This window comes from Tyto alba, unplaced genomic scaffold, assembly GCF_018691265.1.
Source record: "Tyto alba isolate M040663 unplaced genomic scaffold, T.alba_DEE_v4.0 Super-Scaffold_1, whole genome shotgun sequence".
Lineage (NCBI taxonomy): Eukaryota > Metazoa > Chordata > Aves > Strigiformes > Tytonidae > Tyto > Tyto alba.
In genome coordinates this window covers 37,613,893-37,634,996 of record NW_024881261.1, presented here as the reverse complement: position 1 = coordinate 37,634,996, position 21,104 = coordinate 37,613,893, and the positions used below count along the sequence as shown (strand labels likewise).

Below are 21,104 nucleotides of genomic sequence, written 5' to 3'. Positions count from 1 at the left end.
GGTCGGGGGGTCCCTGCTCGGATGCTGCGGGTGTCACCAGTGGGATGCGGACTGCTGGTCTTCCCGCATCCCTGAGTGGGAGCAGTCACAGAACACCAAAAACCAGGCAGCCCCTCTGACGCTGCCCCCCTCCCGAGCCCTAGCCAAACCGGGCGGTGCGGACCCTTGCCCACGGACCACCAGTTTTCCCTCGGCTTCATTCTGACCCCATCACCCGCCGTCCCTCCAGGGCCGGCGACAAGGTCCCCGTGGGCTCTGCCAGTCCTGCTGCGGCTGGGCAGCTGAGTCCTGTGCAACTCATCACACCTCCTGAGCGGCTGCTGGGAGCGGTCCCGCTGCGCTGGGGGTTTGATTGACGTGTGCACGCCAGGCCCTTAGAGGAAAAAGAGGGGTAATACATAAACACCTGGGAGGAAAAAACAGCCCTTTGCCTTAATGATAGTTTGTCATGTCATATTTCTCTAAAATTGCAAAATAGTGGTAGGCTAACCATTAATTTGCATTGCTTTAATTCATATTTTGAATACCAGACAATGACTTAAATGCCACCCAATTTAACCCACACGCTCTCACTCACTTCAAAAAAAAAAAAAAATAAATAAAATACAATGTATAAAAGGCACACTCCGCTTCCAAAAGCTCTGAGCACCCGCTGGCTCCTCCGCTCATTAATACCAATACCCACACTGGTACCAAGCCGTTCTTCAGAGCCCCTCAAAGAGCTTTACACAGTGGCCCAAGCGTTATCAGTGGTTTTTAATAAAAGAATAAACACCCACCCAAGCACGGAGCCCCCTCTTGCACAGACAGTTACTGAGGTCCAGTGCGAGCGCCGCTGCTCCCTTGCATTACGCTGCCGCAAACTGCACATGTGTCCTGTGCTGGCTGGAAAATGGCCTTTTTTTTTTTTTTTTTTTTTTTTTTTTCTGCTTTATTTTCCCAGGCCTCTCACTCCCAGCCCCTCTCCAACACCAGCACCACTGGCATTGCATCCTTCCCCCATCGTTGCCCAGCCAGGCTCTTTTCTTACAGCTTCACCCCCCTCGACAGCCGCTGGAAATGAGATTTCTTTGCGCTCTTAAGCCTTTTCCGGCACGTCCCACCGCTCTGTAAATACAGGCTGAAGTGTGGGATGCTCGAGGTAGCGCCCAAGGCTGCTGTAATGCTGGCAAGGTGTGAGCAGCCCAAGCAGCCGCTGTTTTGGGGTCTGGCTGGGGGTACCCACGGGACTGGCTGAGGGAGAGGGTGCTCTGCAAAGCTGGGAGAAGGCAACTGGGCGGCAGAGAGAGCTCGGGACGGCTCCCAAAGGTTTCCAACGGTGGATTTCCTATTTTGGGGTGATGTCCAAAAGGCCCACCCGAAGCACAAAGTGCATCCCTGGTTTTCCCGGGGGGCAGAACCCCCTGGCCTGCACGCAGCACCCCGCTTCGACAGCAGAAGCTGTCCCCCAGCTCCTCCAGCCCGGCGGGGTTTGCATTATCCCTCTGGCAGGCCAGAACCGAGCTAAAACCGAGGAGCAAACTCGTGGCTGGAGCAGCACGTTGGGCCCAGAATAAAACTGGTGCCAAACCCCCAACCCCGGTTCCACCGGGCCGGCGGTGAGGCGCAGGCGGTAATTACTGCCTGCCCACCAGGGTTTCTTCGCCCCCACTGTCCTACCCCAGAGGAACCCAGCAGCTGCCAGCAATTAAAAGCAGTTAGCAATTCCCCCCCCCCCCCCCCCCCCCCGTGCTATTTTAACCATTTCTAGGTAGCAACGGCAGCCCCTTCTCTCCCGGTGAGAAGGGAGAGGTTCTCGCTGTCGCGCAGCGCTTCACAGTCCGACTTGCGTGGGTGCCGCTGCGGGGCAGGCGACGCTGCTCTAGCAAAAGGCAACTTTGCTGAATTTGGGGGGGGGGGGGGGGGGGGGGGGGGTGTCTCCTCTCGGTCCGTCGTGTGTCCCGTGTCCCCCCCCCCCCCCATCCAGTGAGGGAGGAGGCAGGCCGGGCTTTAAACCGAGGAGAGCGCAAAACTGCAGCCCCACCACTCAAAAGTTTGCGAACCTCTAAGCTGGTTTTCAATCCTCTGCAAGAAGGGAGATGGACAGATCTTGAGGAGTAGTCGCAGGACCCCTTCCCCCCGTTTGTGAATTTTTAAATATTTTTTTTATTATTATATTTTTTGTGCGGTTCTGGGTGCTTTTATGCTCCTGCGGGTCTAATTCTGCAGGCTGAGTTTCAATCCCGGTTCTTGGCGGGTGCCGGGGGGGTGTGTGTGTGTGGGGGGGATGTAAGAGTCCATTAAGCGACCCTATGGCACTCACATCCTTAGCAGCAACAACACACGCCGCTTCACGCGTTCGGGTATTTTTGCGGGGGGGGGGGGTGCACAGCGGATCCCTGGGGGTGGGAGGGGGCTGGTGCCCAGCGGGGCGCGGAGGGAGAAGCGGAGGGGGGGGGGTGGTCCGGGGACACCGACACCGAGCGCGTTGCGGGGCTCCCCCTCGTGCCCGCACGTCCCCACTGCAGAGCATTTAACATCGTAGTTAACATTTTTTTTTTTTTTTTTTTAAATAATTCTGCCTCGTTACCCCCCCCGGCAGCGCTGGATGGGGATGATGATGATGATGATGATGATGATGATGGGGGAAGGGGGGTGATGGAGGTTGTGCGCTGAGGCCGGCAGCAGCTCACGGCAGGCGTGGAGGGGGGGGGGGGGGGTGTGGGATTGGGGTGGGAGGGTGGGGGGTGTGGGGGTGCCGCCCCCCGCCCCGCCCCGCCGAGCCGCGCCCCGCTCGGCGCCGGGCAGCCCGGCAGTGTGGCGAGGCGGGCGGGCAGGCAGCGCCGCGCCGCTCCGCTCCCCTCCCGGCCCCCGCCGCCATGCAGCCGCCCGGCCCCCGCCGCCCCGCCACCCTCCTCCTCCTCCTCTTCCTCCTCATGCTGCTGCTCCGCCGGGCGCTGGCCGCCGCAGGTAAGGGGGGGGGGGGGGGGGGGGATGGAGCTGGGAGGAAGGCGGCAGAAGTTTTTCGGGGCGAGGGGGGTGGAGGGCAGCATCCCCAGCTGCCTTACTCCCCCATCACCCCCCCCCCCCCCGCAAAAAAAAAAAAAAAAAAAGTTCACTGCGGTTTACCCCCTTTTTTAGGGGCAGCTCGAGGGGCTTTCCAACCTTGGGGAGTTTTTTTTTTTTAATTTTAATGTAAGGAGCGCAGGTTTGGGCGGGGGGAGCTGAGCCGCTCTCCGCTCCGGGGGGGATGCTGCGGGGGGATGCGGGCTGGCAGCACCGCTCCCTGCCCGCCCTGCCGCTGCTTGTATTTTATTTCTTTTTATTTATTTATTTCTTGGGAAAAGCAAAACAAACCCAGCCCCATTTGTAGTGTCGCCAGCTGTGATTCCCCAGCGGCTCAAGTAAGTAATTCTTGAGCCTGGGTAGGTTTGTTTTTTGTTGTTGTTTTTTTTTTTTTTTTTTTTAATCTGCCTTTTTATAAACCGATCTATTGATGGCCGGGCAGCTAAGTGGTCTTTTCCTATGGCTCTTCAAAGTTTCCTGTGCGCAACCCAATCTTGTGATTGAGATGCACTTAAATCCAGCCCTTCCGTTGGTAATCCCTGCCACAGACAATAAACAGAGGCGCGTCTCTCCTGCTGCCCTCTCTCGTTAGGACTCCTGTGATCAAATACAGCCTTTCCACTAGATTTCCACACCCCCCCCGCAATCATGAACATCCTCTGCGTCTCAGGACTTTGTCCTTTGTCATCCCCCGGTGGTGCCAAAGCAAAGGTGCCGGTGTTTATCCTCCAGGTATAAAAAGATGTCCTCGAGTGTAGAGCTCAGAAGTGGAGCCCGGTAAAGTTTGATGGCTTTTCGAGTTTGGAAGAGACCCCGGTGATGGGCAAGGTCGTCGTCATCCCCGTGAGGTGTCGGGAGGAGAGCCCATCGCTCTCTTCCCACAGCTTGTGGCAAGGCTTTGAGGACGCGGCGCGAAGCTGTGCGCAGCACAGATCAGTCCTGTTAGCAGTTAAAAGCATCTCCCGATAAGCTGATTTTCTAGGAAAATGAACCAAGCCTTCTTTTCTGAAGCGTAATTAAGGTGACGAGGAATTTTGGGGAGGGAGTTTAATTAGATTAATATTTTTTCCGCCTCCGCCGCACAAAGATCTAGTGTGTTTTGGCAAATGGAAAGCAGAAATGGCACTATTGACTTAGTCAGTGGCCTTGACGTTGCTGCAGCAGCATCCTCCAGCCAGGAGAAACTCTCCCTTGCTGGAAAGGGAGAGCTTTGGGAGCTGGCAAGCGGTGTCCCGCTCGGGCGGGAGCAGCGGGGCGTGTGTGCCGGAGGGTCCCACGCCGTGGGAGTGAGCAGCAAGGGGCCGGGAGGCTCGGCGTGGCGTGGGATGCTGTGGGTGGCAGGGAAGGCTGGATTAGCCAGGACGCTGCGGGTCAGGGTTTTAGGGGTGGACAAACAGCCTGGGGATGCTGGGCTGGGTGGGAAGGGGGGGGGATTTCGGTGGGGTTGGGTGTGCAGGACCCCCATGTCTGGCTCTGTCCCGTGCAGTGCTCTTTATTTTTGCATCCACCAAGTTCACGCAGGGGTTGAAATAAAACTGGGCAGGAGGGAGGGAATGAAGAAGGGAAAAACAAGTTAAACCTGACCAAGCTGGATCAGTTTGAGTCCAGGGAGCTTTCTAAAGGCAGGCTGTTAATCTGGTATATGTAAACGTGTTTAAAGTTTTTCGCTGTAGAGCTATAATTAGTGTTCCTCCAGGAGCGTAGTGTAGAGGTTGCATGTGGTGATCCAGAGGAGGGAGCCAAGATGGGTGCTTAGCCCCGGTGATAATCGGCTCCCTTCCCCGTCTTTGCCTGGTCTTAAGGAGGGAGGGAGAGGCATCGCCCAGAAAATAATTTTCTCTTTTAATAACAGAGGATGTAGTGGGGTTTCAAACCCAGAAGCAGTGGGCCCGCTCGTCCCCAGGACTGCTGCTGTGCTCTCCTCTGCTGCTGGGGGAACCCCAGCTCCCACCCGTGTTCCCCCTTTCCCCCCGCTTCCCGGTCCTGGGGCTTTGCCTGCCGGGCAGCTCGCCATGCTTTGTGCCGCTTGTGTGTGCTACTTTCGGTTGGAAAAGAATTTGGCGTGAGGATTTTGAGCTTGTTTGAGGGCCTTTCTGCCCCCCACCCCAGCCCCGAGGCCGGCTGCATGGAGGTCTCTGCCGAAATGCTGGAGGGGGGCTTAGCTAACAAAGATGTTTGCGGGCAACATGACATTGCCATCCTGGTGAAGGACTGTCCGTCCATCCTTCTGCTGTACCGCCATCAGGAAAAGGCTGAGGGAGGGAGGGAGGGAGGGAGGGGGGACATTGGCACTGCTGTCCCCCACCGGCGTGGGTCGCGGGCTCCTGCGCATGGGTGGCAGGACGCTGCCCGCCTGCCGCTGCCGCTGCGAGCGGACGGCCGGGGGAGAGATGCTCCGGGACCTGTTGCACATCAGCAAAGCCTGCCCTCGCAGGAGGTGGAGGCTTGCTTGCTTGAGGACAGCGGGGTATGGAAGGATCTGCTCGGCCTTTCGGTCTCCTTCAGCTTCTCTGATATGGAGCCCCATCCCCCCTCCCCCCCCCCCCCTTAGGAGTGAGTGCTGTCTGTGTGTGATAGTGGCAGAATGAAATAATGAAACAACGAAAAAAGGAGAGAAATGGAAAAATAGTACTTTAAAGAAGGCAGAATCTTTGAAGTGGTAGTTGGGGAGCAGGGGAGAAACCCAGACTGCATTTTCTCTGTTTACAAATGAAAAGTGCACGCAGTAAGCAGCTTGGAGAGTCCAGCTGTGCCCTTTATCTCCTCCTCTGTGTAAGGTCCCACGGGTCCTTTTGGTGCTGTGCACGCTGACTCCCTTTCCATCCCTCTCCTAGCCATACAAGAACAAAAAGAAAAAAAAAAAAAATCTGTATTTTTGGGTCATTTAAGCCAAGATGATGCACGGAGCTTGGTTTTGCTTCCATTTCTGGGAGGAGCAGCAGCGCTTTCAAGTCCTCTCAGCCCTGTGGCTTTCGCCCTCCCCGTGTGTTTGGGGCTGGTGGGATCAGCCTGCCAGCCCTGTAGGTTATCGGGAGAGTCCACGGGCTGGGTTTTGCTCGGCAAAAGCCAGGCTCGCCGTCCGGTGCCGGGGAGGCGGCGGGAAGTGCCGGGCTGCGAGGTGAGGACGGAAGGGGCTGTATGGAGTCTGCGAGGAGTTCATTACAGCAGATGTTGGTGCCATAAAGCCACAGGTTCCTGCTGTTTCCTATTCACTTATATCCTCCCGGCTTTAGCGATGCTAATGCGAGTGAAAACATTTGCCGGAGCGAGGGGGAGGAGGCATAAATCACTAGCCCGTTCCCTCGGCCCCCTCCTGCCATCCCACCCGCCCGTCTCACCCCGGGAAGCGGGGAGATTAATACGGGTGCAAGGGATGCCCGAGCTGCTCGCTGGCTGCCATTGCCCCCGCCATGGTATTTTAAGGCCCGCTGCCTCTGATTTGGGTTTTCCTTAATATGCAAAGCTGTAATTTGCTGTAATCAGTTGTATTGTGCAAGCCACCCCTGCTCGTGAGTCAGAGCGCCGTGGCACCGGGCTGACACAGCCCTGGCCCTTTGGGTGCTGGGGGCAAGGGGGGGGGTGTGTGGGGGGGAGTCCTGTGTCTGGTGGCACGAAAGACTCATTCCTTCTGCTCAGGACCAAAAAGAAATGCTTTGCCCCCAAAACCAGAGCCTTTGTGGTGCCCCAGGAGTGGCGAACCGGTAGCTTTTGAGTGATGTGACTCCTCGCATCAGGCCAAGGTGCTGGAAAAAAATCCTGTATGACCCGCAGTGGGGTTGTGCTAGGGCTGGGAAATGCAGAAGCTTTGACTTGGGAGGGGCAGAAAGCCCCATAAAGCTGCTCTGATGTCTGGTTTCACACCCAACCTCTCTTGGTGGGAGCCTGGAGGCCCCCAGCTGAATGCAGCACCCTCCCTAACACTCCCTAAATCCTCCGGCTCACTGTCCCTGCAGGCTTGGCTGACGCTTGAATTTTTACTGTCGAGGCAGTTTTGGAGTGTGGGTTTTCTTTTAGCTTCGCTGGGGTCCCGGCGCAAAGGGTGATGTTGATCTTGAGGGTCCCAGCTGGGTTTTGGTTGAAATCGGTTTTGATCCCATTGGGGAGCAAAGCGCTAAAAACAGGGGCTGCCTGCACAGGAGGGAAGCTGGGGAGCCAGAAGGCAAGCAAAGCATCCTGGCTGCACGGAGTATTATTTTTGAAGCCTCCTGGTTTTTCGGAGGCCTGACTCACGGCGCAGGAATGCACTGGGCTGGCAGCCCCGGACCTGCTCCTCGGCAGAGGGAAAGAGCTGCCGTCTCCTCCTCCTGAGCTCGTTCCCCATCCCCTCTCCTCCCAAACCACCAGGCTGGGCTGGTAGCAGCCACATGTTTGCTGAGCTTGGATTTTTAGGGGATTTTTTTTGTTGTTTTTGGTTTTTTTTTTTTTTTTTTTTTTTGTTCCCCCCCTTTGCTATTTGCTTTTTCATGTAGGGGCTATTTTTTTTTATTTTTTAATTTTTTTTTTTTCCCTGATGGGGCTGCTGAGGCAGCTCGGCGGGTCGTAGCAAGGCACCTCACCTCTGGATTGCATCGGCTGCTTGGAGGTGAGGGAAAGGCAGAGCGAGCCCCGAGATCAAACGCCAGCCAGGCTGGGAAAGGCTGGGCGAAGCCACACTGGAAAACGAGGAAAGGGAAGGGAAGCAGGAATTATTTAGCACGGGGCTTGCTCCAGCGTGTCCTGCAAGCTGCCTTTAATCTCCTGCAAGTCCCTCCCCAGCACGGCCTTGCTCGGGTCTCCTCGGCTCCCCACTGCCTTTGGTGGCTTCTCCCAGGCTTGCTGGCTCAGCTCAGCTTTTGTGGGGGGGCTGTTCCCCATTGCAGCGAGCTCCCGTGGACCCAAATGGGTGTGTTCTATCTGGGTTAGGTTTGTAGTGGAATGTCCAGGGTGGTGGGTCCTCCTCCTCATCCCCAAACTGGGGGGCCAGGCGCTGCTACCCAGTGAAACTTGGGAGCTGTTGAAGCTGCCAGCCTTAACTCAAACTCTTGGTGGTTGGGAGCATACCTCGGGGTAAATCCTGTAAAAGGGGCTGAGAGGACAAGCCTGGCTCCGTGTGTTTCTCAGTGTCGGGCTCCATGGACAAATTCAGGTGGGGAAGGGGAAAAAGCACGCAAGCCACGTGCCACCATGATGCTCAGCAGCAGGCAGGGTGTTTTACAGCTCAAGAGGAAGACAGTGTTTTTGTCTTTGGTGTGGACTCTGCTTCCCGTTTTTCCTCAGGTCTGCCTGGAACGTCCATGGAGGCCCCTGTGCCTTCCTTCTTCTTGCTTCAGCCCCTCTCTGGAGGGTATTGATGGCCAAGCACTCGCTCATTTAGGTGCTGGGATACACCCCCTTTTTAGCTAATACATTGCCGATCTTACCCCTTGCTGTGAGGAGGAGGAATTGCCAGCTCCCGAGCACTGGGGGTGCCTGTGGTGGCACAGGAGTCCCAAAACTGGGCTGTCACCATCAGACAGGGCTTCCTCCTGGAGCTGGATTTGCGCCAGGTGAAATATTTATTGGGAGGTGCATCCCGCTGCCTGTCACGCAGGGCTCAGTCCAGTTGGATGGGGCTGATTTGGCCCCCAGGATCTAAAAAGCAAACGTTTGAGCCAGTTTTTTCCCCTTTAGCTTTGCTTGTTGTTTAAGTTAAAGGCAGTGTTGGTGTTTGTTGGTTGGTTGTTTTTTTTTTCTTTTTTCTTTTTTTTTTTTTTTTTTACCCTGGGAGATGGAATGGAGGACACAAGTTGAGACACTTATTAAAGAGTAATATACCTGATTATACAAGAGGCAAACTGAGCAGAGCTCTGGCCTCAAACTCTGAAGCTTTTCTCTGCTTGCAGTTGGGGTCTGGGCTGTCCCTTTCTCTGGGGGAGTGAGTCCCTTCAGGTAAGGAAGAAGACCTGTATAGTTTTGCAGAGCATCTTTGGGGGATCTCCTTCTCCACCTCCATCCCTTTGCCCCAAAAGTCTGAGCAGCAGCAGCTGATAATACACATATATACACATGTAGAGCACAGCTGCCCTTGCTTCTCTCCCCCACCGATTCCCATAAAAGCTAGGAGGAGAGAAGGGGCTCGTTTGCACCATCAGTGATCCCTTCCCTGCCCAAATATGCGGGGCTGCGAGCATGGTCCATCCTACTGATCGGTACAAAACCCTCATCGAGGCAGGCACAAAAGTCAGATCCCAGCATCTCTCATGCTTCAGGGGGGTCCCGCCGGTGTGGTTTCCATAAAGGTCCCAGGAGTAACCTTTGCTGCCCGCCGGCTCCCCTCCTTCACAAGCCTACGCTGAGTGCGAAAGCTGAGGGATTGTTTCCCTTTGAAAGAGCGTGGCAAATCTCATTTTGAGACGTTTTATGCGTATTAGATCCATCTGCCTTCCTCTTGAGCGGAGGCCACCGCAGGAGGGGAGGCGAGGGCTTCTGAGTGCAGATGCCTGGCACCCAGGCAGGCTTCGGGGCTCTGCGGGAGCGATGCTGAGGGCAGCATCCTCCTTTGGGGGATCTGTGCAGGGGGATAGCATGAGGGAGAAGAACCCCCAAAAACCTCCATAGCAGTGGAGAAACGCTCTCGGTATTGATGTCGCCGCATGCGGGTTGTGCAGGATTGTGTGGGATGCTTTGGCTTGCCCTAGGGATGGGATTCAGCACACCTTGATATATTGAACCCAATGGCTGTCAGGGGCAGGTAAAACGTGTGTGTGAGGGTTTGAGTGTAGGATGGTGCCCGGGGAACGCTCCTGTAAGGCGCGATGATGCTTCTCCCCGCCGGGCACCCCTCCTCATTGAAGCTGTATGGAGACACGTGGTGGCTGTTGAGCCTGCAAGGCGGGGGGCTCACCTCGAGCAGGGAGATGAGACCACGGCTGAGATGAGAGCAGGCTTTTCTCCACCCTGACTTCGTCCTGCTGTTGCTTTGTGAGCCTTCCCTTTTGCAGAGCAACTCTCCTCTCTGGGAGCTGCCACCGGTCTGGAAATTATCCCCAATTGCCCCTTTCTCACTGTGCCCCCTCCTTGGTTGGCAGTGTTTAAATGGCTACATGGCCTCCTTCACGACTTAAACGGGGAGCAGTATGGGTTGTCCACCTCTGGGTGGGTTCCTCGGTGCACCTGTAACTCCTGGGGCGCTGGCAGGCTGGAGGGACAAGAAGTTGTAAAACAAACCCAAGCTTCCCGGCCCGGTGGCTTGTGGAGGCGGGAGGCTATTAAAAGGGTTGCGTCGCATTGTATAGCGTGGGAGTTTTCCTTAGGCAGGAGGTTAGGGAGCCCAGAAAGTCCTCGGGACAGATTTAAATGGGAGAAGGGTCACGCCTGGGATGCAGTGTTGCTGTCTCCTCCTGTCCAAGGTTTCTGTCAGCGAGTGCCTTCAGTGCTTTCTAGGCTGTGAGGGTTTGGGCTTATTCACCACCAATGGCCCATCCACCCGGCAGTGGCTGAAGGCACCAAGAAGGTCCTCAGCAGAAGACCTTGCTTCGTAGACCGTCCAGGTTTCTGGTGGACTCGTGTGATGTGCTGGGAAGTTGTAGTTCTTCCTTCGGATGATGGTGACCTCTAGCTGGAGGACTGAGTGCAATTGGGATGGAGGAACAGGGCTTCGGAGGGTTTTATGGAGGTGGATGAACAGAGCTTCCTTCCACTGGGTTGACTGGCTCTGCCTCTCTACCGTCTGGAGGGGATCTCGCCCCCCCACCTCGCATGGTCTATGAGCGGGGGCTGAGCTCCTCCACGTGCTTGTTATCCCCCATGGAGACCTCACCATCCTACGCCGTCACCCGGCTGCGTTAGTGGCTTTATCTGTTTGGGTTGGCTTGGAGAACAGAAGGGGAGGGTGTTTTCCAGCAGCCAGAAAGTGGTTGCTATTTAAAACAACAGAAAAATGCGGTCTGCTGCTCGCTTTTCATCCACGAAGCCAAACGGAGCCGAGCAAGCATCCCCACCCTCACCTGGAGGGGCATCTCTGAAGGCTTTGCAGGGCCTGCAAGTGAAGCTAGTAATTAGTGCTGGTCATGAGGGTGGATCTTGCAATGTGGCCATGCTGTCTGCTGTGGTCTGGCCTGGGGCCATTGCCTTATTTCGGATGGCCGCTGCCCAGGTGTGGGATCCTTCCCGACAGCCTCCCTCCACCCCTGTTTGTCCCAAACAGGCTGGGGATGCTGCTGGGGCTGCAGGTACCCTTGCCTCCGCGCCTGGCGTGGCTGTTTTTACGGTTGCTGCGGTGTACCCGCACTGGAATATTATTCTGAAGGTTCTTCTTTTCCCCTTGACAGATGTGAAATGTGGAGACGTGCTTAAAATGAAAGCATGGCTCCCAAGTCCAATTACACAGCAATTAAAAGTAATCAGTGGCCTAGGTAGCATGGGGGACTAGGCTCGTTGAAGGGTTTTCTCTACCAGCCTACTTTGGAGAAGCTTAAATCTCCTGTCCCTTCTGCTTTCTGGGACCTGATTGGAGGATATCTTCCTAGAGCAGGTCAAGTATTGCTGAAAACCTGCTTTAGGCTGGAAGTAAGTTGTTCCCTGTGCTCAGGAGCTCCTCACTGGGGCTGTGACATCCCAGCGTGGCTCCCTAGTGCCTCCTCTGAGTGTTGCACCGGTTTATCCACTTTGGGCACAAGTGCTTGGTGACACGGTGTCACTGCTGGGTGCACACCCGGCTCTGCCGGCATCGCTGGGGGCCGCAGGCTGATGCTCTGGGCTGGAAGGAAGAAGAGGTGGCAATTCTGGCTCCCCTGCCACCCCCACCCGTGCATTTCCACCCGGATCTGCGGTTCCTCTTGCTCTCCCTTCGTCTTCAGGAGGAGGCGCTTGGCTTGGTTGTGGAAGCACGTTTTGCTGGAGGATGCGCGATGCCCGCTGCACATTGTTTTGGCTGCTTTTCTGCAGTCAGAGCCCTGCAAACGCCTCCTTTCGTGCTCCAGCGTCGGCACTAAAGGGATTTGTTTCAGGAGAGGGGATTTGGCTGCACGGCTGTGCAGCACGAACCTGCTCGGGTGACTGGGGTCCAGAGTGTGATGAAGCCGGGCTGCCAAGGGCTTTAAAACTTATTTTCTCCCCCTTTGTAGTCCCTCTTTATTCACATGTGTCTACGCCAAATGATTTGCTACTGGTGAATGACTACTCTGTGCTTGGGTGAAGCGAGCAAGGCTGGGAGGTGTGGCTATGGTGGCTTTGCACGCTAAAATCCTGTGGTGCCATAGCCCAGGGATCCCAGCTTTTGGATTGCAGGATGGTTAATCCCTATCCTGGGTCGTGGCTACTTTGGCTACCCTGGGGTTTTTTTATATATATATATATTTATATGTATATATATATGTATGTATGTATAAAAAAAATATAAAACAAGGTATCGAGGCACATATTTCAGACTCTCACATTTACACACCGAGATGAAAACGTTGGCTCTGCCCAAAGCTGGAAAAGCAAGATCCAAAAGCTGGGAAGAGGGTTGGGTTTTGTTTGGGCTGAACGGTGACTAACAAGAGTTGAGTTTTTAAAACAAATGCTTGGGATAAACTGGTTATGCAAACTGGGGCGAATTGGGCAGGTTCCTTTGTAGTTTACAACAAAACCCCAGGAGTCTGTGGCGTGTTGGGGCCGGTCCTGCCAGGGATGGAAAAACCCATGCACTGGCTTTGCAGATGGGGTCCCAGCCGATCAGGAAGGATCCGGAGGGAAAAGTGGTAGGGAAAGCTACACGTTATTGCAGGGCCTCATCTGTCCAGCTAAAACCTTGAGTAACATCAATCCTAAAAACACAACGGGTAAAAAATAGATGATTTTTTTTTTTTTTTTCTTTAAAGTGTGATTTTATAATACCTGCTAAGAGGAATTCATGTGGTGCTCGGCTCCAAGAAACTGTCAGGCTTGCTGGACTCGTGCTGCTGAAAATACAGAAATTGAGAGGATCTTCGGGTCTTTTTTGCCGTGGTGTTCATCGGTGGTGGCCAGGAGGGTGGTGTGGGCACACCAGCAATGCTCGATGTGCTTTGCAAAGGCTTGCAGACTGCAAGGCTTCTGGTTTCTACCTACAGCCTGCCCTGTTTTGGCGAGGGGCATCCATCCATCCCTCTGTCCCCCCCTCCTTCCCACAGCCCTCCCAGGCTCTGAGACTCCTCTTGAGTGCGGTGCTTTCAGGACACCAGGAAAAAGAAGTGGGTATGAGGGCCCTGGTGAATTTTTAACCTAATCCTGTGATGCAGACTGGGGGAAGGCAATGCCTTGCTTGTCAGTGAGGCAAAGTAATGCTCTGTAAAAATCCCTCTCGCCATTTCCCGCTGGATTGGTCCTCTGGGCTGAACAAAAAAATGGCTTTGGCTGCCGTTGTCCCTTTTCAGGGAGAAGCCCGGCTGCTGGATGGGGTAGAAAATTAGATGAAAACTGCCAAACAGGAAAAAGAAATCTGATTTTTGCACACAGGGAGGGGGAAAAGAGGAGGCGAAGTTGCTGCTTAGGTCCGTCGGCGTCTGGTTCCCACCCTTTGAGCATCCTCTGACAGTGGTCACCCCTCGGTGCCTTGGCATCGCTGTACCCGTTTGCAGTCACCGCATCCTAAGGGCTCGCTGCTCTTTCTGTCTTCTCCTGCTAGCGGAGAGGGATGAGGTTGGAGGCTGGAGCAGGGCGGCTTTTCGGTGGTCCCCGGCCAGCCAGGGAAGGCAAAGCTCCGCTTGCAGTGTGGGTTTTTGTTGTGCACGTGCTTGCTGCCTCCTCCTTTCCACCTCCATATCCCAATGACATACTGGCTCGGGTTTCATTAGTATTTATGGACTGGCTGTACGGGGCTGCAGCGGATCCAGCTGGGCTGTTAATGACCCCTGCATGAAATAGCAAAGCCCACTTAGCGGTCTCGGCCGAGGGGTTTTACTGCAGCCTCTCCCAGTCTGGCTGTGCCCATCTCCTCCCCTTAGAGAACGGCGGGGATGGCTGCCGGCGTGATTTCTCGCTTAAAGAGAAAAGGGTTTGGATTTGTGTGCCTATGGGAGGCGGGGGAAGGAGAGACCGTGTGTGGGTCTGTGGAAAGCAGAGGGGGGAGAATGCAAACCATATGTTTCTGTGAGGGTCAGGTTGCAGAGCTAAAACCAGCGGGGAGGCAAAAGGAGCCGGAGTCCTGCAGTTGGGCTGCGCTTTGCATCCCGGTAGGTGTAGGGGGGTATCCGGCATGGCCTACTGATGGATGATTTTAAAAAAATAAACCCACCCTAAAAGATGATTTGGTTCCCCGCGTGGCACTCTGCAGTGTCACTGCTGTCCCGTGTATTTAGGGCTGGGGTCCAGGACTGTTTCCAAGCCCTTGGGGATCCTCTAAATAAACAGCAGGGATACTGGGAAGAAGCTTCTCCCGGTTGTCCTGAGTTCATGGCGTTTTCAAGTTGATAGGAAGTCAAGGGAAAAAGCTTTTTGCAAGGAAGGGAGTGCCTGCAGGTCGTTGAGAAAGCAAGGCCGTCGATGTGCCATGCACCATGGCTGTCCTTGCGTTCTCCTTCCAGCTACAGAGAGTCACATGAAAAGATCCATTTTCCCTTCTCCGAGTGGAAAAAGTTATGTGCAGGCAGCCTGGAGAGTTGTGTAGACTTCAGACCTCAGCGATGTGAGCTGAAGTGCTTTTAAAAAAGAAATACGAAAATAGGGGAAGCAGTGAGGTCCCACTGAAAACTTTTTTAGCTGGGAGACGTCTTTTGTTTCCAAAACTAAAGGCATGGAGACAATATCCGATTCCCCGGCTGACTCTGTGGAGCTGTTTGCAACCTGTCAGCTTGGTAACCATCTGCTCGCAGCCCGTGGGGACCGTGCTATATATGGGACGCGGGAGGAGAGAGGCATTGCCGTGCCCCGCTGGGAGCACCCGTGGGCTCCAGCCCCTCCGCAGAAGGGACTGTGGGGCACAGCATCTCCTTGCACCAAGAGGAGCTCCCGTGCTGAAGATGCCAAAAATCCTGTTGGATTTATCTTTTGGCTGTCTGGCTTATTTAGGTTCTTTTGTTTGTTTTTTTGGGGGAGATTTTTTTTTTTTTTAGCTCAATTTCCTAAAAAAAAAAATGCAATTTTCTTTTTTTTTTTTTTTTTTTTTTTTTTCAGTCGTGATGTTTGTATGTCTGCAGCCCTCCCCCTCTTTGACCTAGAAGTATATGTCTCACAATTAAGCGCCTGCCTGATTAGGAAATTAACAATAAAGTTTTTCATCTAGGTGAGCTGGTCCGCCAGTGAGAGGGATCTATTAATATCCCACTAAAAAAAGCAGCTTCACACACTTGCCACCTACTATTGGGGATCACAAACACGCGTGGGTGTGAGTATTTTGAGCAGCAGATCTATAGGATAGCAGGTTTCATTCTGCTGTTGATGGCACTATGTAGTTTTAGCTGAGATGGGGCACCTCAAAATACATGAAGAACCAAGAAAATGTTGGAAAAGCCGTAGGCAAGGTGAGAGAAGCGCTGAAGGATGCTTTCAGGTGGTGGCAAAAGACACTTGTTGGCAGATGACCTTTATTTGTTGTGGAAGGAAATGGTCCTTCACTAATGATGATGGAGTGGCTGGAGGGGAAGGAGGAGAGCATCTTACACTTGGGTCAGCTGGGCAGGGAAGGGTGGGCTTCCCTGTAGCCTACACACACGCTTTGGAAGAAATCGCTTGGCATGTTGGATGTAGTGGTTGGGGCTTGCTTTGCCAGCATGTCTAAGGAAAAAAAAGAAAAAAAAGGAGTTAAAAAGGCATTTTTGTAAACTGCGGGGTCTAAAATCTGGAGGAGTTTGGGTTATCGTAGACCTTTGGGTCCAGGGTATTCTGCAGCTTCGGCTTTTTCGAGTTTTTGGGGAACAGCAGTCTCTGAAAGCGGAGAACTGGGGGGGAAAATTGCATCTTTCCTGTTGGCGTGGTGCCGGCTGCTCCTGAGGGTCTCCGCGGGGTTTGGTCTGGCTGGCTTTTGTCCCTAGATAAATGCCATAATAAACCTGGTCCTTGCCTTGCTGGCGAGGTGGCCGCCTGGCTCGTCCCATGAAGACGTTCTCAAGAAAGTGGTGAAAATGAGAAACTGGAGTTAGGAAAGCAAAAGCGTGTTTTCTTCCACTACCAGGATGTTTATTCCAGATAAAACACAGATGCAGAGGGATGGCATCCCTTTTAATTTAAAAAAACCCCAAACCTCTATTTTGAAGCTGCTGAGAATGTGACTGCCCCTTGTGATGTTTCACAGCTGAGATCATTTCTGGCTGAGTTAATCCACTCTGGAGGTTTTAGTCTCAGTCTGTATGTATGGGTGAGCTCAGAATCTGTATTTTTACAGGGAAGGGGATGGGATCTCAATATTTTGGACCAAAAAGTAAAAGAAAGCTATAAAGAAGCATCAGTGAATAAAAGACTCTCAGGGTTTTGAGTGAATCGTGATCTGGAGCTGCTCTGCTGTAACTGTAATTTTGCACATACAGATAAGTGAAACAAGAAATGCAGAGTGTTTGCTAACAGAACATCAGCAAAAGCTGGATGGAATTACTCTTATTTTCAGAAATAGGTAATAGGCATTATTTTTGGAGTAATTAAATTTCACGAGCGCTTATTTAGAAAGAAATCTAGTCTGTTCACTGTATTACAGACTTTTGGAGAAGACATTAAGTCCGAGGCAAGCAGGCTGCCCCTGGGAGCAACTGAGACTCAGAGCAGGGCTTTAATTTCGGCGGTGTATCAGTGTAATAGTATTGTTTATAAGCTTCTCTTGCCACATGAAAGCAACGTTGCATTATCCTGGTTGGTCCTAAAAGCAGTGAACCAGCCAGAAGAGGCCTGATTACAGAGCAGCAGCTCTTTCTTCCCATCACTACAAAAGAACAGACAATAGAAACTGGGATCCAGTTTTAGCTCCAGTAATGCGATGCCTTCCTTCTGGTGGTCATGTCACATGCTGCCTGAGTAATTCCCATCCTTGCTCTGCCTGGCAAACCGGCCTCGGAGGGAGGGAGCAACGGCTTCGGGTGGGCGATGCCGGGGATCAGGTGCCTTGCCGTGGGCGCTGGTGCTGCGGGTGCACGGTGGATGAGGCACCGAGCTGCGGGTTTGGGGAAGGTGGTGGCCTTCAACGTTTGTAGGGTCGTTGGCCGGGGGCTCGTCATCACCCCTAGAAATGGGGGGGGGGGAGCATTTTGGCTGGAGCCTGGGCTTTGCTTGGCAGGCTGAGCTGGAGGCGTTGGAAGAGGAGCTTGCAAAAGCCGCTCTGCGGTCACTACTTGCTCGTGCCATAAGCTGTCATCCGCCCACAGGAGCGGTACTAAGGCCTGGCAAACGTGGATTTTTAGTTTTTTACCTTCAACAGCAGTAGCTAACTCGATCTGTGGGTAGCTGTGGGACATGTGGGGCAGCCGGGAGCCTCCCTTTCGGATATGGATCCTGCGAGTCAGGTTTCCATATAGCTGCCTGATGTGCCGCTTCTCACCTTTCGTAGGTGGTTTGGAAATAGGACAGGGTTTTGTTTCCAGCTTGTTTTGTGTCACTTGGCTTCCCGTGGGATTTAACGGAGGTGAACAGAAAGCAGGGGATTGCTAAGGAGAAGGGGGACCCCTCTGAGGTTGCGTTGCAAACTCCGCCATTGCACGAGGAGCAGAGGAAATTTTGGTGGAGCTATTTCTTAAAAAGTAGCTACAGATCACAGCTGGCTTGCTTTGACCAGGAGTTTCCAAAGAGCTGGATGGGAGACTGGTGCAGAGAGAAACCCACAGCAGAAACCTCACAGCTCTTTGTGCCAGGGACAAAGAGTTGGTTTGGAGTTACAGGGAAGAAAAGGAGTGGGGTTGCAGGGGGGAAGGTGTTGTAAGATGGGTATTGGGACTTGAACAGAGCAGGGGGGAGGCAAATGGGGGCCATAATGAGCAAGCACATTGTTGGGGATCGAGAATGCCAGCCTGGAGCGGGAAGAAATCTTTCACCAGCCGCATAGTGGTATGGATGCTGATTTTCCCACTTTCCTGAAGCTTTAAACATGCAGAAGACAAACTTTCTCTGGATGTCTTGGTGGCAGAAGATGGGTGCCCAGCATCAGCATCCTCCTGCTTCTCCGCTGGGAGTGTGTGTTGGGTGTCAGTGATGCTCCCTGTTCCTCAGGCGAGCCCCAGACCTGCTGCCACCCCCTTTTCTCCCCCGCCAGCCTTTGGCCTCTGTGGGTTTTTAACCTTATTTTCCCCCTGCTCATTCAGTTTGCAGTTAGGAATACCTTTTACACACTGAAGACTTATGGTTCAGCCTGAATACGTTATCAATGCGGTGTCTGATAAGTTTTCTGCCTCAAAGCTCTGGGGAAGCGCCTGTTCAGGGTCGCTGTAATAGATTTTCCTCCTCTTTCCCAGCTGCCTAAGAATAGTGTGATTTTTACTTACTCCTTAACAGTGAACAGACTTTCATCAGTGGAAAGAAAATGCACGTCCTAGCTAGCGTTGTCCATAAAGGCTTGTGATGCCTCTCCCTGCTTTCATAAATTCATAAATGGGTGGCAGGACATGCTGTTAGAAAAGAATAAATCTGTGATTATTTGGATGAGCTTGGACTGTATGAAGAAGGTGACAGGAGAAGGGTGAAGAGTTTGTCTTGGTGCGTTGTGGAGCTAATGGCCTGGTCTTGGACGTGGAGATGATTGAGGGGGGTGATGGTGTAAAAAGGGAGCGGTGGAGGCACCGGGACATTGTCTTTTGTAAGAGGAGGGAGGCTGAAGCATCCCTTTGAACAGGCTTGAGATGAGGCTCGGCACCAGCCACCCTCTGATGGCTGCAAGAGCTGAAGTGCAGTGCCCAAAGAGAAGGGGTTTTCTCCAAGCCCTCGTCTTGCTGCTCCCCTTCCCACCCTGCTCCTTGCTGGTGGGATGCGGTTGCAGTGCTGGGGCTCAGGAGAGCCTCGACCCTTGTGGGTCATTTCCTCAGTGATAAATGAACATCTCGACCAACCCCTGGGACGTGGCTGGGGGGGATTTATGGTGTAAAATGGTGTCAAAGTGGTCATTTAGGGCAGCTTTGCCCAGGCAAAGTGAGGATGTGGCGCTTCTGGAGCCACCCCTGCACAAAATCTCAACGCTCAAGAGCTAAGACATACACAGTGGGGAATTGTGCCACCCTTCTGCTGCTACCAGGAGGGTGATAGAGGGGTCCCCGTTGCAGTTTGGTAGGCAGGAGGAGGCAGCGCGTGGTGTGGGATGCTGAGCATCTATGGAAGCAGCTTTGTGTGCATTAATCAAAGAGCCTGCGGCTCCCCTTTCAAGCCAGAGCTGAGAGAGTCAATGTGTATCTATTTAAAGCACTTCAATAAATAAAGATACTAAATAAAATCACAGTGGCCCTGTACTCTCTCCTTGCGTCTAGGATTTCTCTTCCCTGCAAACACACATTTGCCTCTGGACGCTTCCAAAGGCAAAGACGGGGGAGGGATGGGGACCGTCAGGAGTCTCTTAGTTTTGGGGGGCGACCTGCACCTCGCAACGGCGGTCTGGAGCCAGGCACCCACTTGTGCCACTGCCTGTGCCTCTAGCAAGCAGCAGCCCTGTCTCACAGGCACCTGTGGGGTGATGGCAGTGAGGGGACCGAGATGCGCCCAGCTCCTTTCATCGCCCCAAACAGTGACAGTGGAGGGAGGGGGGGGATATATTTTTCTTAGGGACATTTTATTAAAGGTGCTTTCCCTGCCTTCCCCAGCTTAGTGGAGAAACTCTGATGGTGTGTGCGCTTGCTTTTTTTCTGCAGCAGGGAGGTGACAAGTGGGAAGCTGTCTTTGGAAACCCTCTATAATGCTAATGGGAGCTGCAAGTTGGTGCTCCTTGGAGTTGTTTTTGGTGTGTTGTTTTTTATTTTATTTTTTTTTTTCCTCCCTTCCCAAAGACTAACCAGGGAACACTTGTTGAAGGATAAAATTAAAAAGCCCATGGCGGTTTGTTTTGAGGACAGTGTGTTTGCTTTCACATCATGCTGGGGGGGATTGCTTTGCTACTGTCAGCAAATAAATAAAATAAGAGCTTTGTTTTAAATTAGTCTTTCTTCTGGTAGCTAATTAGACGAGCTGATACCTGCAGTTGCATTACCTAGGCACCAACTGTACTGTGCATATTTGAGGCATATGGCTGGTGTCGGCAGCTTCTAAACTTCATTAGCCCCTTATTATTATTTTTTTAAGCATCCCTTTAATGGGATGCAAATTCCTTGGGGCTCTGATGGCATCAACAGAGTCCTTCTTGGGTGGATGCCCATGGAAGCCCTGGCAGGGATGAAGCCGAGGGTTGCTGACACCAACTGGGGCTCAGCCATCCGTGGCACCCACGCTCCCGTGGCACCCACGCAGCCAGCCCACGTTCACGGGTGTGATGCTTTCCAGCCACTGAGGGGAAAGGCCTGAGTTCCTAACCGGGAAAATAGCCGCTTGAAGCTCTTTCTGGGTGTGAGAGCATCCTGCCCTGGTACCCAGAGGGAGCTGAGGGAGCGCGGGGCTGCAGCCATGGCTCCTGTCCTGCCTGGCAGCAGGGCGGGAGGGAAGCCAGCAGCTCGGTTTTCGCCGCCTCTCCTCCTTCTCCCCCGCTGTTATTAGGCTGCTTGAAGTTCCTGTTGGTCCTGTTGGTAATGGAGATCAGCCTCCGGGCAGCTCCAGCACCAGTGTCTGAGCCGAGCCCATCGCCCTCCTCCTCCTTGCCGGGGAGGAAGGCTCTGGGGGGGCCAGTCCTCCTCTCCCACCCACCCTAAAGGCTGCTCCTGTCATGTAGGGTTCACAAGCCGAGCCCTGAAGGTCTTGAGCTTTTTTTTTGGGGGGGGGGGGGGGGAAGGCTCGAAGCCCTTCACCCTGCATCTTTAGGGGTGGGAGGGGAGGGAGGGCTGCCTGCCAGCCAGGGAGGGGAGATGTGGCTCTCCCTGGCTGTCGCCTCATGTCCCCCAGGCCCATGCCCTGGGCTTTTCCCAGTGGGATCAGCCTGGCACTGGCTCCTCACTCTGCTGTTTGTTTTTTTTTTTTTTTTTGTGTAATTTTGTAATTAATTTTTTTTATTTTTTTTTTTTTTTTTTTTGGAGCCGGCCTACCCAGGTCTTGACTTT

General features: G+C 53.5%; 1 protein-coding gene across 2 annotated transcripts in view; it reads left to right on the top strand.

Moving 5' to 3' along the window:
* Nucleotides 1-2,786: 2,786 nt before the first annotated feature.
* The window catches only part of UNC5B (unc-5 netrin receptor B), a 55,789-nt gene continuing 37,471 nt past the window's right edge, over nt 2,787-21,104 (top strand). For both annotated transcript variants that reach the window (XM_042789474.1, XM_042789469.1), the window contains exon 1: nt 2,787-2,949. In XM_042789474.1, the coding sequence (XP_042645408.1) occupies nt 2,859-2,949 (91 nt within the window). In that variant the 5' untranslated portion in view covers nt 2,787-2,858. The remainder of the gene's footprint in view (nt 2,950-21,104) is intronic.